Source organism: Eublepharis macularius, chromosome 13 (assembly GCF_028583425.1).
Source record: "Eublepharis macularius isolate TG4126 chromosome 13, MPM_Emac_v1.0, whole genome shotgun sequence".
NCBI classification, from domain to species: Eukaryota; Metazoa; Chordata; class Lepidosauria; order Squamata; family Eublepharidae; genus Eublepharis; species Eublepharis macularius.
Genome location: NC_072802.1, coordinates 50,806,989 through 50,823,933, shown reverse-complemented (window position 1 = coordinate 50,823,933; position 16,945 = coordinate 50,806,989). Strand labels below are relative to the sequence as shown.

General features: G+C 43.3%; 1 protein-coding gene across 2 annotated transcripts; it reads left to right on the top strand.

Moving 5' to 3' along the window:
• Window positions 1-122: 122 nt before the first annotated feature.
• Window positions 123-6,896, top strand: LOC129341674 (phospholipase A2, minor isoenzyme-like). 2 transcript variants are annotated; one of them, XM_054996979.1, is made up of 5 exons: window positions 123-235; window positions 2,630-2,795; window positions 3,584-3,711; window positions 4,444-4,482; window positions 6,608-6,896. In XM_054996979.1, exons 1-4 carry the CDS (start codon window positions 202-204, stop codon window positions 4,479-4,481), a joined length of 366 nt encoding a protein of 121 aa, XP_054852954.1. In that variant the 5' UTR covers window positions 123-201; the 3' UTR covers window position 4,482; window positions 6,608-6,896. The 2 variants fall into 2 exon arrangements, with proteins under 2 accessions (XP_054852954.1, XP_054852953.1); XM_054996978.1 differs by lacking the exon at window positions 4,444-4,482.
• The last annotated feature ends 10,049 nt before the right edge of the window (window positions 6,897-16,945 follow it).

Below are 16,945 nucleotides of genomic sequence, written 5' to 3'. Positions count from 1 at the left end.
GGCCGAAGCAAACAGCTGCTTAGCAGATGGCCTTGGTTTAATCGTAAGCACCGCACTGCCATCTGACAGAAGAGGGCTACTTATAGAAAGGCAAACAGCACCACATTGTTATCTCAGATTGAGGTGCCCAAGGTAAGGCCATGGTATAAAAGAGTCCGACAGTTTTACGTAAAGCCTTTTCTGCTATACTTTGCTAGCAAAATGAACGTCGTCCTTCTCTTCCTCCTGGCAACAGGTAAGATGTAGGCACAGTGGGCTGGCGACGGAGACTGCTTTGCTTTAGAATGGCATTCCTTTTGGACTTGAAAGCGTGTTTATTCATTTATTGCTGCACTAAACTTTCTCATTAAGAGGGGGCCATGTTAAAGGTTCAGACAATATGGGAATGGGAAATGTTCTTATTTGCCCTCACCGTGATGAAAGTCCTCCCACTGGGTATATGCCAGAGCTAAAACCCAAGTAACTTTGAGGAACATGGTAAGATCTACAGACCTTTTGAGATTCAAGGTTGAGTCAGGAAAGGACAAACCAATGGAACTGAGTTGATCTTATTTTGTTAGGAGGGGGCAGTCTTTGAGTTTTATTACCTCCCTGGATCTCTGGAAAGGGGTGCACTGTAAATCAGATTGTATATCAATTAATGCTGGCTTGTTTAATGATGGTTTGTTATAGGTTGCCATACAGATCAATGGAGAATCTGTTGTACAATACCCTTTTATTCAGACTGACCAAGATATACACAAAAGCAAGAAAATTTCATCCAGCTAAAATGTTCAGTGCCCAAAAAAGGAGGGAGGAAGGGAGTGAAAATATTGCAGGACATGGAGACAAAGTGTCACATTTTAGGCAATGGTCCTCTACGTACCTTCAATTCTCAACCCTACTCCCTCTTTTTTATACAGAACATCCAGTTCTGTATAAAGAGTTCTGTGAAATTCAAGCACTTGCTGCTTGTGACATTTTGGTTGTTTTGAACAAAAGGCTATTATGCAACACGACTGTGGAGGGCATTTCCCTCAATCTTTCTGTGTGGTATGTTGCTCAGTGCTTATAGGGAAAGAGGTACCCACTGCCCTTGTCGATTTTTAACAGTTAAAATCTAGACTTTCGTCATGGGAGGTGGCCTATGTTTACACAAACCTTAACCCTAGAACTATTGGGGACAAGGCTCACATCAAACCATGCCGGCTGCTTGCTAAATCTAGGCAAAATGGAGGTAAAATTGGTAGGTGGTGTAGTTGTCTATGAAGATTACGCCCAACATGCTGGATGGGCCTTTAAGCAGAAGGTCTGGAGCCTGGGGGGGGGGGTGCTTTAAATCCAGCTCTGCTCCCAGACGCAGCTCAAATTCTTGACTCAAAGTACCTCTTTATCAGAGTGGGCTAGGTTAGTTTTTCAGCGGCAACCTCTCCTTCCAAGGTGTGCTCTTGCCACAGTTCTCTGTGCCTTAGGTTAAATGTTTGCAATGAGCTTTGCCGTCAAAAAAATGCTAGCAAGCTGCAACTGGTCTCAAACAAGACTGCTCCATTGCTAGGTGGCACTTGGTGCTATGGCAATACTTTTACTGGACTCCAGTTTGTTTCCTGCCTCGGTTCAAAATGCTAGCGTTGTTCCATAAAACTCTATGTGGCCTGGGGACAGGGAATTAGCTGAAGGGCAGCTTTCTGTTATCTTCTGAAGCCACGCTCCAGGCACCTCTTCTTCCAAAGACTTGATGGATTTCTACTGTGGGCTTTTTTTTCCTGCGGGGGTCCTCCTCTCCTGCCTTGCCTCTGTGAAATCCCTCTCCAAGCACATGTGTTAAGTGTTTTCATTGATTTCCTTTGGGCATCAAGTAAAAATTATTTACCAAAGCCATTGCACTGTGATTACTGATAGGCTTTTGGCCCTATTTCCTGTAAACTGCAGGTTTTTTAAATTTCTGAGATTGCTTTATTTGATGTTTCCAATACATTTTATATAGATTTTAAAAACATTTTATATACTGATGGAGTATATAACCTTAAACAGAAAGGAGTATGATTTTTCCAAATATAGACATTAAAGTAAATACATATACACACACTATACAATGGTAGCTTTAATTTTGCTCCCTGGTCTGAGATTATCTTGCAATGTTACAAAAGATGTAGGAACACCACTACTTGTGGACTGTGCATACTCTGCAGCACCATAGAAAGATCTGCAAACACAATGGTCAGATTGCACACAGCTGGTTCAGGGGGACTTCTAACCACACTGCTACTCCAAGTGATTTCGCAGTGCAATTAGTCCAGCCCTAACCTTACCGCGACCTAATACTATCACTCCCCAACTTCGGGACATTTGGGTACCATTGCTTCTTTGCATGAGTTGTTGCTTCCTGTCATTTAGGAGGCACAGCCAGACCAGTGACATACACACATTCAAGGGTCAGGATCTTCTGAGGCATGGAATTCTTACTCTTTCACCATTAAAAAGTAAACCTTTGGGGGATGTGCCTTCAGTTTGGGTCAGGGGAAAAAAAGCGTCTCTCTCTCTCTCTCTCTCTCTCTCTCTCTCTCTCTCTCTCTCTCTCTCTCTCTGCCTTTGTGATAAGATGCCTAACCCTGACACAGGTAATCTTCTGATAAGTCTGTCTCTCTCTTAGTTGATACAGTGACTGCAGCTACCAGTGCCCCCTTTCGGAATCTGTGGCAATTCCATAACATGATCAAATGCACCATTCCGAGCAGTGACCCACTGAAGGATTACAGTGACTATGGATGCTACTGTGGCCTTGGTGGAAGTGGGACTCCTGTGGATGACCTGGATAGGTAAATAAATTCCTTCATGCAAACACACTCATGCTCCTAGCTGTTGTATCTTCTCATTGTATTGTTTTCTGAAATAGACAGGGCTTTTTTTCAGCGGGAATGCAATGGAATGGAGTTCCAGCGCCTCTTAAAAATGGTCACATGGCCGGTGGCCCCTCCCCCTGATCTCCAGACAGAGGGGAGTTTAGATTGCCCTCCGCGCCGCTCGGCACAGAGGGCAATCTAAACTCCCCTCTGTCTGGAGATCGGGGGGGGGGGCACCGGCCATGTGACCATTTTAGCCAATGGCAATTTAAACTTTAAAAACTCCCCCCTGTTCCAGCTGACCCAAAGTGACGTCATTGTGCAGTCTTGAGTTCCACCACCTCTTTTCCCAGAAAAAAAGCCCTGGAAATAGATATTGTTAAGAAACATGTACTTGACATAGTTCCAGCTAGAGGGGCTGCTTTCCAGATTTCACGTCTAATTCCAGAAGTATTTTCTTTGTTTTTACTTCATCTACACCCATTTGTCTCTACCTCCTGCAGCAGCCATTTTGGATTTTGCTTTGCCTCCTGCTGCAACTATTTTAGCATAGTGCTCCTTTCACCCTCTCAAAATTTCAGAGGTTCCCACAGACTCAAAAAGATTGGGGGCCTTTGGAAGTTTTTCATGTCCTCTTTGTGAGCTTCCTGGGCAGCAGCAGCAGCAGTGTGTGTGGGGTGGGGGTGGGGGTGTATACTGGTCTGGGCATTCTTGCTCATCCCTAAGTCCTTGGACTGTTGTGAACACTTCTGCTTGCTGAACAGGTGCTGCCAGATACATGACAACTGCTACGGAGATGCCCTAAAACACCGTGACTGTAAATTCCTCATGGACAACCCCTACACAAAGACTTATACCTACAGCTGCTCTGGCAGTGATATCACCTGCAGCGGTAAAGTATATCTCCACATGCTTAGGGAGCAAGCACAGGCTTTGCTTGCAGATTGTTCCAACAGTAGGCTGCAATCCTAATAGCACTTTCTTGGGAGTAAGCGCCAGCAAGGGACTTACTTCTAAGCAGACGTGCGCAGGATTGCTCCCTTAAACCTCAGCATCTTTAGTTTAAAAAGATGTCAGGGTGCAGAGCTAAGACTGAGAAAGGTCTTGTTAACCAGAGGAGACCACGCTGGGTAGGAGCAAGTGTAACCTGTTTTGTTCAAGGAGCAATATCAAATAAATAGATTTATCTAATTTAAGAACTGGGAGAGTTCACGTCTATGACAGCATCATCCCACCTTGTGACACTTGCATTTATAAAAGATAACAATGAACAAACTTGGGGCGGAAAGAAAACATCTTATTTAGAACAATACAATAATAAAGCATATATAACAACAATCATGTAACAAATCAGGCCTGTTTTACTCAAGCAGACCCAGGTCTCAGTCTCTCTGACTTCTGTGTGGTCAGTCCCTTGAGACGCAGCAACTTGTAGCTGTGCTCTGCGTAGGGATGCCTTCTGTTCTTCACAGGAGTCCTAAAACATTAATAGAGAGTTCATACAAAGGAGTGCTTCTGAGGAGAGAGTGCTTCTCCCTGCAGTTTCAGGCCCTCCAGTCTCTCAGGGAAAATTGCCTTTTTTTTTCCCTTTTAAGGAATACCCCAACTCTTTATCTCCCTCTAGTGGACAAGGGTTACACAAGCAACGCTGACCAGATATAAGGTAGCTTCCTATGTTCAGGTTTGGGTTGGGGTTGGTTTTGGGGGTGAAAAAAAGGGGCAGTATTTTTAGTGGCAGTATTTTTAGAGGAGCACTGCAGGATCCTTTGCGTTGGCTGCACAAAAGGTGGTGGTGGTGAGTAGTTCTTAGCAGCACATTCTTACCTTCCTTGCTAGTAGTAGCATTGTTTTAAGGGAAGAAACAGATTTCATTCATTATTTTAAAAGGAAAGTGATCAAAGCAGAAACAACCTCGGATGGGGAGAGCCAATGGGGTATACGCAACAGTCTTCAAATTTTCCAGACCCAAGATGTATCCTATACCATCAGCTGCAGGATAGCAGCTGCTGAGTGGAAAACACATGGCAGGAAGTCATGTGACAGGAAGAGGAGGAGGCAGAATGTTTGAACCTGTCTGTGATAGAGGAATCATTTCCTCCAAAAAGTGTCCTTGCTTTGCTGTTCTGCTGCTTCTCTCAATGTGTGTGGAAAGAGAGGAACTTAACACGTGCGTGCTAGCAGCAAATTCTTCCATAAGCAGTAAAAAAAGGTTGCTATTTAGGGACATGACTTTGCAGGTAAGCCTCGATGACCCGCCCAAGGGTCCAATCAATGGTTTAAAAATCATTAGTGAGGCGCTTAAGGTGTCAGTGTAGGGCGGGCCAAGTTCAAATCCCCAGTGAGTTATAAACCTTATTATTAGGTGACTTTGGGTCATGTATTCTCTTACCCTAACCTACCTCACAGGGTTGCTGTGAAGGGTATGGAAGAATCACGTATGATGTTCTGAGCTCCTGGAAGGAAAGAGGGAAAGATAGATAAATGGGCTAAAAAGGTGGCTGTCATTTTGGCTAGCTTAAAAATGTAATCAATCACAATCATAATGGTAAATCCAGGAAGCACAGGCAAGCACAGGATCCAGGAAGCACAGGCAAGCTGGCTGCCTCTGTTTAAAACGTAGGGTCACTTGTAAAATCACAGCAAAATGTTTAACACAAGCAAGGGTGTAAGTTTTGAAAGTTTCAAGATAATCTTGGACCTTGTTCTTAGAATGCCATCAAGGGATACGTGCTTCATTCCTGAAAGGAGTGCTGGTTAGGTCTGTGTCATGCAAGTGTGTTGCGAAAGGGCTTTGTTTCTTATATTAAGTTACTTAATATTGTGTGTGGCTTTTTCTTACAACGGGTATGACCAAGGATGGGGGTGGGTGACATTCAGTGGCTGTGGCTAATGGAGGGGTGGCTACAAATCCAATTGTATTGGCAGAATCAGACCATTGGTCCATTAATAGTATCTCCTCAGACTGGCAGCTGTCTTTGTAGCCCCCCAGCTCTACAACTGGTGAACCTTCAAACTAGGGATTCCAGGGGTTGAACCTGGACCCTTCTGAGTTAATGCTTGGCTAGTGAATTCCGTTTTAAAAATAGTTAATATTGTTGTTCCTTAAGATGTGTTCATACTTAAGAAGCCACCTTCCAAATCTCCTTGTTCTGGGCCAACCCTCTGTGCCGGGTATAAATTTGTAACACAGGCTTGGTGCACACCTGATCCTATTCTATGCATACAGTTTTTTGATTTGTGAAAGGAATGTTTTGATTCATGAAAGGAGTACCTTTTTGCATTCCTTGTATCTGACAAAGGGAGCTCTCTCAAAAGCTCATACTCGGGAAATCTGCTTGGTCTTTAAGGTGCTCCTGGATCCTAATCTTGCTCTTCGACTACAGACCAAGACAGCTATCCACCTACAATGAACATTTCTATGTGATTTTCAAAAGACAGGCTTAGGTCCTGTGGATCATTGATCCATTGAACACAATCCTGTCTACTCTGGCAGCTGCTGTCCAAAGACACAGAAGCATTTCCCAGCTCTGTTGCCCAAAAACATTCCCAGTGAAGATGGTGTGGGATTAATTTAGGACCTTATGCATACAAGCTACAAAGCCTCTCCAGAGATTGTTGTTTTTCTACTTTCTTCACCAGTGAGAATTCTTCCTAATGAGGAAGAATTATCTTGGAGTCCTGCTCCCGGAGAAAAAGGAGTGTGCATGTATGAGGTGTGTGTGAGAGCAATTATGACATATGCCCCCCTGAGAAGTTATCCATAATTCACTTTTTCCTTCTCTTTCCAGAAGAGAATGACTCATGTGCAGCGTTTATCTGCAACTGTGACCGAAGTGCAGCCATCTGCTTTGCAGGAGCTTCGTACAATAAGGAATTCAAGAAACTGGACACCAGCGAATACTGCAAATGAAACTCATTTTGCACCAGACTTTTTGCACAGTCTTTGCATAGGCTGTTTCCCAGAGAAGGATCTCATAGACACTTTTTGGTAAAACAGAAAGGATGGAAGAAGGGAGAATGTATTCAGGTTTCACTACAGCAAAGGAGATTGGCCTTTAATAAAACCAGGCATCTGAACTGTTTTTGTTTACTGTGTTTTCTTTGTTTTACAAAGCATCGTCTTGGCAGTGATGTTAGTTTTCCCTCAATGCCTGTTTCGAGGGCAAGGAAGGGAAGGAGCAAGGCCTGGGCCAGTGCCATTAGAGTGCTGGATTTATCTACTGGAAATCCTGGTTCAGATACCCACTCAAGCCATGAAACTTGCTGGGCTGTTGCAAGGTTAAAGGCGGGGTATGAGGGGAGCCCCTCTGTAGGCTTTGCAGAGGAAGGGAAGGATAAAAATGTAGTAAAGAACATTGTCCACATTTGAACGATTGTGCCTCTTAGATGTTCAGTGGTTCTGGATTTGTTTTGCATGAAAAGGTGAATCAGCAGGGATTCTTTTACTTGGCCATGATGTGGAAGGCACCTGCCAATGTAGCTTTTGCCTCTGTTGAAGTGTCCTTGCCCTGAGAAATGCCGGCAACTGGACCAAAGAGATGTGGAGCACATGCAGAGTACCTTTCCTTCCTCTCAACTGATTAACCCCTTCCCAGCAAGGAGGCAGGGAAGGCTTCCAAGTCACAAGATGTATATCACTAGGAAGCCTTTCTTGAGCCTTGTAGTGAGAGCCAGTTTGGCGCAGTGGATAAGAGCAGCAGGACTCTAATCTGGAGAACCTGGTTTGATTCCCCACCGTCCTGCTTGAAGCCAGCTGGGCAACCTTGGGTCAATTACAGCTCTGTCAGAACTCTCTCAGCCCCGCCCACCTTTGTAAACCCCTTTGAGTAGGCGTTAAGTTGTCCTGAAGGGTGGTATATAAATCAAATGTTAATATTACAATTTTCTTTTTAAGTGAGTAAAATCAGTCCTGTCAATTTGAAACATGCACTTTTAATTGCATGTGGGAGGCTGGCAGATGACTGATTGAGAAGGCACCTTGACCCCTCCCCTCAAGTGCTCCTGCAGCAGGAGAAGGAGGTGGAAATTTTAAAGAGACAGCACCATGTGGGGTGGGGGGGAGATGAAACTATAGCTCAGGCCTAGAAACCAAATAGGCCCCATCCCTTAGAGTTATGCAGACAGGATCTTGGTGGGATGTCCGCAAGTTACATCTTCCTCCACTCTATTTGATTTCAACCAGTTCAAACCTCATCAGGACCTTTCTTTAACACACTTTGAAGAAGGCAGAGAGATCTCTGCCCATGTATAATCCCCTGAAACTGGTGCACCTTCCTCTTTGTTGACCCTTCATCTAATCCCATGCGGGGATAAGGATGCCAACTTCTTTCTGTATGAAAAAATAAACAAGGCCAAGAAAATGTGATTTATAAAAAAATAACAGGATGTTAGATGGGATTGGTTGTGATTATGGAGTTTTCAAAGAGATGGACTTTAAACATGCTACGAGGTGCTCTTCCTTCGGTGTTTCTTTGTAAATGCCAGTTTGATCATAATAAACTATACCAAGGACAGCAGCAACAACACACACACACACACCCCGTATCTGTGCTTCAAGGGCAAAGAGTTCTAGAGTTTTGTTTTGAAACAGGCTGAGCCACAGCAGACCTTCAGTACTGCCTCTGAGGAATGAGTAGTGATGAAATGGTTTGCTCAATGGACAGATAACTCTTTTATTATTGTTATTCCCATTAATCATATTTGTATCCTGCCTTCCTTCCACTATGGAACCCTTTGTCCTTGCAGGCCACCAATGCCCATAAATGGCAGGCAGAAATTCAATAGGTGCTGACTTTTCCAGGCATGGAGGCTCAAGAAGTTGGTTTGTTAAATTTCTACCCTTCAGTCAGCTGCTAGAAGACAGAGGAGCCCAAAAAGAAAAGAATGGTTGTAACCCCCATCAGAATATTCCTTTGAGCTCTGGCTGTTTCTCCAAAGGTGTTTGCCTTCTTATTTCCTGGCACCTCCTCCACCCCCTCCCCCTCCAGTTTGGTACCCATCATGGTTTCCTCTCAAAAAATTACGAGCTGATGCCCAGCTGGAAGGTTGGGAATGGTGTCTAGCTGTTTTTTTTTTTAATTACGATGACACTGCAGGAGACATCAATAGAAAAGCAAGAGATTGGTTCATTTACCTTTGATGTCACAATTCCTCTTGGGACCTGGAGATATGGAACGTCAAAGCAGAATGAGCTGCCTTATAGAGCTGCTTTCTATCCTCCACTTCAGAGCCAACACCACACCTTCATCTGTGGCTGGCCAGCCCAGGACATTGGCTGCTTGGCTCATATAAATCCTAAAAAGGTCTTCTGGAGTAAGTGCCACTTTTCAGCCCAGGTATAGTTCCATAGCTAAGGGTGGTGGTGGTCAGAGACAGCAAAAATGTGGGTCTTTCCAACCCCTTGGCAGAGGGCAGTACCTATTTCAGATTTTACTGGAACATCCAGACCAGATAACTTGGTAACCCAATGCATTAGCGTGTTTTCCATGTAATTTTGCTGTCTTTTTCCAGCACTGATGATGTTTTTAAAAAAACAAAAGTAGAGCCAGACAGTCCCCTATGGAAGCGTTATCCTCAGGATTACAACCTCTGTGCGCGTTCTCCTTTCATTCTTCTTTTAGCTTAATTCGTTACTTCTTGTTCTGTCATGGTAACCTGCCATGGCATGAATGAAACAATGATTAATTATCAACTCTTTCTTGACTGGGCCAAGATTCAGTACTCTTTTCACTTTTTTGTTGTGTTTGTTATACTACAGTGATTTTGGTTGCAAAGCAAAAAAGAACAGCACCCATTATTTATCTACCACCACCGCTAAGAAAAATAAAGGAACAAAAGGAAACTTGTAGAAAGTGTAACTTTTGTTGAATGCATCTTGTTTCTGAAAAAAACTATAATAAGGATACCTTCTTTTCTTTCTCTGTCCACTGAAAACTAACACGCACACACTCCGTGCACACAGATAAATATGAAATTTGTATTTATGTCATTTATAGTCTGCCTTTCTCACTGAGACTCAAGGCGGATTACACAACATGAGATTAGTACAATCAGTATCAAGTACATTTCAATACAGTATCAAGGACATTTCCATAAACAATACCATAGGGTAAATAGATACAAGTTTAAAAGACATAGTATTAGCAAGAATCCAATACATAGTAGAAAAAATACTGAAGCTGAACATAATCAGTTCTAGGACTAACATTAGACAACATGAAGCACAGGTGGTACATAGGAGTACATATTTAAAGCAACAGATAATATGTAAGGCAATATAGTGATGAAGTCTATGGTCCCTAACTCATTAGCGAAGCATCTGAGATCCCATCCCTACAATACAGCCCTCCCATTTGAGTAAAAAGCCTTTTTGAATAGTTCGGTTTTGCATCGTTCACAAAAAGCCAGGACCCAGGAATGTCTAACAAGGAGCTGATCTCTGTCTTTTCCTTTGTTCTTTGAATATGAGCATAGGCTTCTAATGCACACTTCCCCTGCCGTGTCTGTCACACAGTAAGTACATATCTGAAGTGAGTGCATTAGTCAAATGTGTACAATATGAAAGGGAGCAGGTGGACCTACCACAATGTGAAAAGAGCTCCATTGCTGATATTTGCAAAGCAATCCATGCCTCAGCCCCCAGATCCCAGGATTTTGTCATATTCTAGAGGGAGGCTCATTTCCCTGCTGAATGCTAGATTTGATATGGAAGTCCCATGACTTGGTGTCCAAGCAGTTTACAACTTGACACTCTGGAGTGACAACTCTCCTTAAAAAAAAAAAAGGTAGTTTGCAATATTAACCCTCTGGAGAAGTTGTGACATTCTGCCTCTCTCCACCCTGCTCCCGCTCCCTCCCTCTTCTGTTAGCTGAGAAGGATTTAAGACTGTCCCATTCCTCAGGTTTTAGAGGTGGAAAAACCAGAAAGTTAGAAAGATAGAGAGGTCAGGGCATCTGTTTACTCCTTACTGCCTTGAACTATCCTTTGATGTGTAGATTGCTAATCTCAGGACTTCCTCCTTGTGATAGCCTTCTCACAACTATATCTTCTTTCCATCTTGCAACTCAGATGCAGGACAATCCATGGCCATCCTTAGACTAGATAGGTTGATAGGAATCTCTCTCTTTCTTATTGGAGTATGGAGTTCCTATAATAAAGAACTATTATTTCTTTTCTAAACCTAAACTTGTTGTTTTCTGTCTCACACACTCACACCAGCCAGCAGGCTCCAAACACCCATCATGTTCTTCACTGTGATTGATATACTCTGCCTTGTTTTGTATACCTTTTTAATAGGTTTTAGATCCAGTTTTTTATTATCTTCTGAGCAACTATAGGATGGAGATCCTGGGTGAATTTGACAACGAGTCTCCACTCTATGTGTCTTTCTGCAAGCGGATATCCCCAGAGGCCTTTGAAAGACAATCCTTGACTTACACCCAGAAATCCCTGGAGGAGCTTTACACCCAAATGGAGCTGAATCCAGGAATTTGTGAGAGGCTGGTACGACAGAGGAAGCAGCTGGAGAATGAAGAAGGTGGCTTGACATCTTATTTGAAGGTAAATCTTAGGGGTTTTCAAGTAGAGATGGGCACGAACTGGGAGGAAAAAAGACCCATGCGGTTCGTGGTTCGTCACATTTCACGAACCATGAACTTTCATGAACCTGCCCCAGTTCACGAACTAGTTCATTTGGTTCGTGAAAACATCACATCCAGGTCAGCAGACGGTCACTTCCGGGCCAGCAGAAGGTCTGCAGGAAGTCCATCCCGTTGCCTAGGAAACTGACTGATCAGCGCCAGGCTGTCTGCAGTGATGAACCAAAAAATGAACCAGCCTAAAAGTTTGTGGTGGTTCATCAGAAATGGGCTCTGACAAACCGCCGGTTCACAAACCATGAACCGGCCTGGTTCGTCACAAACTTTGGTTCATATTTCGGTTTGTCCCCATCTCTATTTTCAAGATGACCTACTGGGTTAAGTGACTCAAACAAAAATTGGCCTGGCCTGTTCTGTGCATTTTGCAGCAACTTGATCTGTGGGAATCGGCACAGGTGGTGTGTTCCATCGCAAACCGCATTCCCAGCAGGTTAAGTTGCTGTGAAAGACACAGAAGCAGAGCACAGTATAAAGAAACAGCTGACAACCACAGACTTCAAAGGATGTTTTCATTCACGTCAGATAATGCACTTTCGATGCACTTTAACAATAGTTTACAACTGGATTTTCCTGTTTCACATAGGAAAATCCAGTTGTGACCAGTTGCTAAAGTACATTGAAAGTGCATCCACACTGTGTGAAAGCAGCTGTTGATCTTTCTCCTCCTCTTCCTTGTACCGGAGCATAGCTTAATATACAGGAATGAATTGGGGGGGGGGATGGGTAAACCCAGTATTTTTATCTACACCACTCTGGCTTGCTTGCATGAAAACTCTGGATTGGAGCCATGATGCTCCCTCATCCCATGGACCTGATTGGTACCAGACCCCTGCGTGCCTGATAATTGAATCTCAAAATATCATCTTGCTTGGCCTTTTAGTTTGCAGGCCTGAAGGCAAGGGTCAATGCATCTCGGTTTTATGGAAGCTGCTTTGGGAGACAGTGGTCTGAAAAATGAGACATAAATATTAAAAACTGGTATCAATGGTTAAAACAAGCCCCCCCACTCCCCCCCCCACCTGAAATTTAGCACAACAGGAAGAGGTCTAGTCAGAAGATTTCCTCCCAGATGCTTTTAATCTTTTGTTTGCAGAGAGGTTCCCTTATCCCAGCAAAGTGGATCATTCAAAAGGGGTATCCCACGCCACACCTGCCATTGCAGTGGCACAGTCTGTTCTGTCATCAAGCCCCCCCAAAATGTCCCATTCTGCTCAGTGGAGATCTGGCACAGGACCGCAAGTGACTTAACTTTCTTACCAGTACTGCTTCTCTTGGGGAGCTTGAAACAGAAGACAGGAGGGACCACTTCAGCCACTTCCTTACTGCTCAGCTTCCCTGAGACCAGGCCAGGGTTCCTGGTCTTGCACAGAGAGCTCTTCCATCTCCTGTTGCTGTTTTATAGGCCAAGTTCTTTTCCATGTTTAACCACGGCAGCTCGCTTAAAGAGGAGGAGATACGAGATGAGGTGAAGCGTCTGAAGTATAAGATGCAGAGGGCCAGCAGCTATGCACTCGGTAAGCCCCGCTTTTCATAAAGATGAGCACAGGGTTGGCATAGGCTGTGTTTCCAAATCATTTTTCTGGGCTTCCTTTCCCTCCTACCTGCTGCTGTCCTTACCTGCTCTAGTTTTCATTTGCATTAACAAAACAGAAGCCCTGAAGGAATGGCTATGTGAGCGATAAAGAGAACTGATGAAATGCAAAGGCTGCCAGTGCGGTAGCCAACGGTGACCCTGTGCAAAAGCTATGCAAATCCCACTTATTAAGACTCAACTAAAATAAATACAAGACAGTGTGCAAGCTTTTGAGTTCGACAGAATTCTTCATCAAGTTGGATTTTTTTAAAAAAATGGGGGGGGGGAGGAGGTAGAGATGCAGTGTGGAGAATCCCGAAAGGGTTGATCTTGCCAAGCCACAGATACAGAAGGTATTATCTGTTTAGGTATAATAACAATGAGGGAAAGTGGTTCCAAATACACACTGAACAAAGGAGGAAATTCCTAAGAGACCACTAATACAATAATGAAGATTGTCTCAGTATAAATAAATACAATTTATAGGTCAAACCAAGAGTAGCAATATTTTGGTCAAAACATATGTAATAATATAATATCCTTCTACTACAATTGAGCAATGGTTTGTTCATATCACAACCAGAGCCTGTGGAGAAATCACATTACTAATCAATTATCACAATGTCCCTTTCAGGTAAGTATCAATCCTCCGTTGATTTCAATAATTGTCTCTTGTCACAAGGGACACTGTGACAAGAGACAATGATTGAAATCAACGGAGGATTGATACTTACCTGAAAGGGACATTGTGATAATTATCTGTTTAGGAACAAAGATTTGGATGCTTCTGAATCCAGCACTGTACACCAGCACAGGGAGTGACACGAGGCCTTGGAAGGCATACAGGTGCTCTTGACACAAGAGGGGGATGGTGGGGGATGCCCCAGCTGTGCAAAGGCACAGAGGTGGTACCCATTTTCCTACAGCACACAAATAATAAAGATCAGTGGCTGTTCTCCACTTTCTTTATTTAAACAGCCTCTACCGGTACAAATTACACTAGAGAAATGGCTGCTACCTTATGCTTTCCTTTCCACCTGACTTTCTGCTCAAAATCTTATCTTCCGCAGAAAGTTTTTCTGCTCAAAATTGTCCCTCCCTGAAGCTTTACAGCATGTTCAGGAAAGATGGAGGTTCGTTTGCTTCATCCTTGAAGGATGAAGAATAGCTGGTGGTGGGGGTGAAGGGACAGAAAGATGACCAATAAGAAAGGGTTACAGACAGTTACATTCTACTGATAATCCTCAGTTTCAGTCCTCATTATTAAGTCTATGGTACCCATTCCTAAACCACATGACTATACCAAATACCTGACTCAATAGCATTTTGGCAACTCTCTGAGAAAGATCTATGGTTAACTGTTTTATCTAAGCTTTGTTCTCCTGTCTTTTTTGCTCGATCCTTGACATTGTTAAAAGTTTCTATTTATTGTATACTGCAGACCCTTTTTTGTTATGGTGTTAATGTAGTTGATAAAACTGAAAATAAGGAAAGGGTTAAAAAGCTCTTCACAAAAACATCTTGGTAGATTAGATGTGTGGTCTAGCTAATGCAGCATCCTGTCTCACAGAACGGTCAACTAGTTACCCTGGAGGATCAGTAAACAGAGCATAACGGTTGCATGTAATGTCTAATTTGGCCTGACTCAAATGAAGAATCAGGGGAGGGCAATTCCTCAGCATTTTCCCCCAGAGGAGGGGGGCAGGGAAACCATATTCTTGGTCTTCTCTTGGAAGTCAGGGGCATTCAGAAATTTCTGGGTGCAGCTTAGAACCAATATTCACAGGTAATATAAAATAGGATCCAGCAACTTGAAAATATATTCAAACAAGTGTAAATATTTAAATTAAACTCAAAAATCCAAACCAAATACCCCCACAGGAAAAAATTCTATATGAATTAAATACAATATAACATAATAACATTTGATTTATATACCGCCCTTCAGGACAACTTAACACCCGCTCAGAGCGGTTTACAAAGTATGTTATTATTATCCCCACAACAAACACTCTGTGAGGTGGGTGGAGCTGAGAGAGCTCTGGAAACCTGTGACTGACCCAAGGTCCCCCAGCTGGCTACAAGCGGAGGAGTGGGGAATCAAACCCAGTTCTCCAGATTAGAGTCCCGCTGCTCTTAACCACTACACCAAACTGGCTCTCTGAAGTTTTTCTCACAGAGAGAGAGAGACAGATGTAATTTACCCCAGCCATTCAAAGCTTTTAGTGTAAAAAATCTTTTACACATTGTCAGTAGCAGGCCTTTTCAGATAAAACAAAACGTGTATCTTTCTTATAAATGTAATACGTGACTGTGGCAAGCATCTGTCTGCCAATGTGTGTTACTGGTACGGCCGTCCTATGAAACAGGACTGGCTAGGATCCCCAACTGCAGTTGGTGGCAAACTGGGGTTTGCCACCACATAATGTATGAAATTGCTCCCTTGGTATTTTTTCCTTTTCAGCTGCCAAAAGAGCATCACAGTGGCCATGGGAGAGAAGAGCAAGGAAAAACATTCATCTGGAAAGATTCTGTTCCAGCCACTCCAAGCTTCCGGACCCAGCCATTCCTGCCATGCCTAAAATCTTCGGTCCTTACCCGATGCCGGTATGTGTTTCTATCTACTTCAATTGACCCCACAGTCTCTCTAGATCCTGAATGGGAATTGGAAGTCTGTTCCAAAACAGCAGTCTTCTATCCATTTACAGTGGTTCTTAACCTTTAACCCATGGCACTGCCCAAATATGCACCATTATCATCAAATGCCCCGCAAGCCCCGTAAAAACAAAAAAACCCAAGAGACATTAAAGCCGCATTCCAGATTTCTTAAAAAAACCCATTTATATAAATATTTAAGATTACATGTGTACAATAGAGAGATCTCAGACATCTGTTCAATGAGACTGTTGTTTGCATTACTTATGTTACTGTGCTTCCCAACAGGTGGAGAGGTTGACAGGTTCCAGCACAGATTTGAAACACTTCTAATCAGACATGTCATTGGTCAATCAAAAGAGCCTGGAGATGACTGAAGGCAAGAGGGCTGGGAAAGGGTGCAAAGAGGGTAGAAAACAAACCAAATAAATTATTGGGAAATATAAAAACAAAAACAAAGCCGCATGTAATTTAGCCCTCCCCTCTCCAATATTAGTATAATATGTGTTGCCAATGCAAGCATGCATCTAGGGTTTTTTTCCCGCTATGCAGAAAATATGATAGCCCTTGTTTCTTTAAGATAAGCATATGTGAGGTTTGGCAGGGAGTGTGTTTATGTGGCATTGTATTTATTTATTTATTTATCTGGCTGCTTACACAGATAAAGCTAGACAACAAAACCAAATCAGCCATTAAAACATGCCAGCATGTAAAAACAGCATAAAAGAAACACCAAACAGCCTCAAATGACTTTCATAAAACAGTCCTCAGGCTTAGAAGCAAACCTTAAAACAGTTAAAACAGATGGCATCCTGTTCATTCAAAGACTGGGTAAAAATAAATGTCTTGGCCTGATGCCTTAAAGGAAAGTAGGTGCCAGGTGAGCCACAAGGGGAGGCTCACTTGGGAGGGGAAAAAATTAACCTGGCTGGGAACACTGAAGAATTAAAATAGGGTTGCCAACCTCCAGGTGGGGGCTAGAGATCTCCCAGAACTGCAACTGATTTCCAGACGACAGAGATCAGTTTGCCTGAAGAAAATGGCTGCTTTCGAGGGTGGACTTTATGGCATTATACTCTGCTAAGGTCCCTCCCTTCCCAAAACCTGCCATTCCTGGGCTCCATCCTCAAAATCTCCAGTAATTTCATAATCCAGAGCTATCATTCGTCACTTGTAGCTTGGATCTCTGTCACCTGGAGATCCATTGTAATTCCGGGAGATCTCCAGCCACCACCTGGAG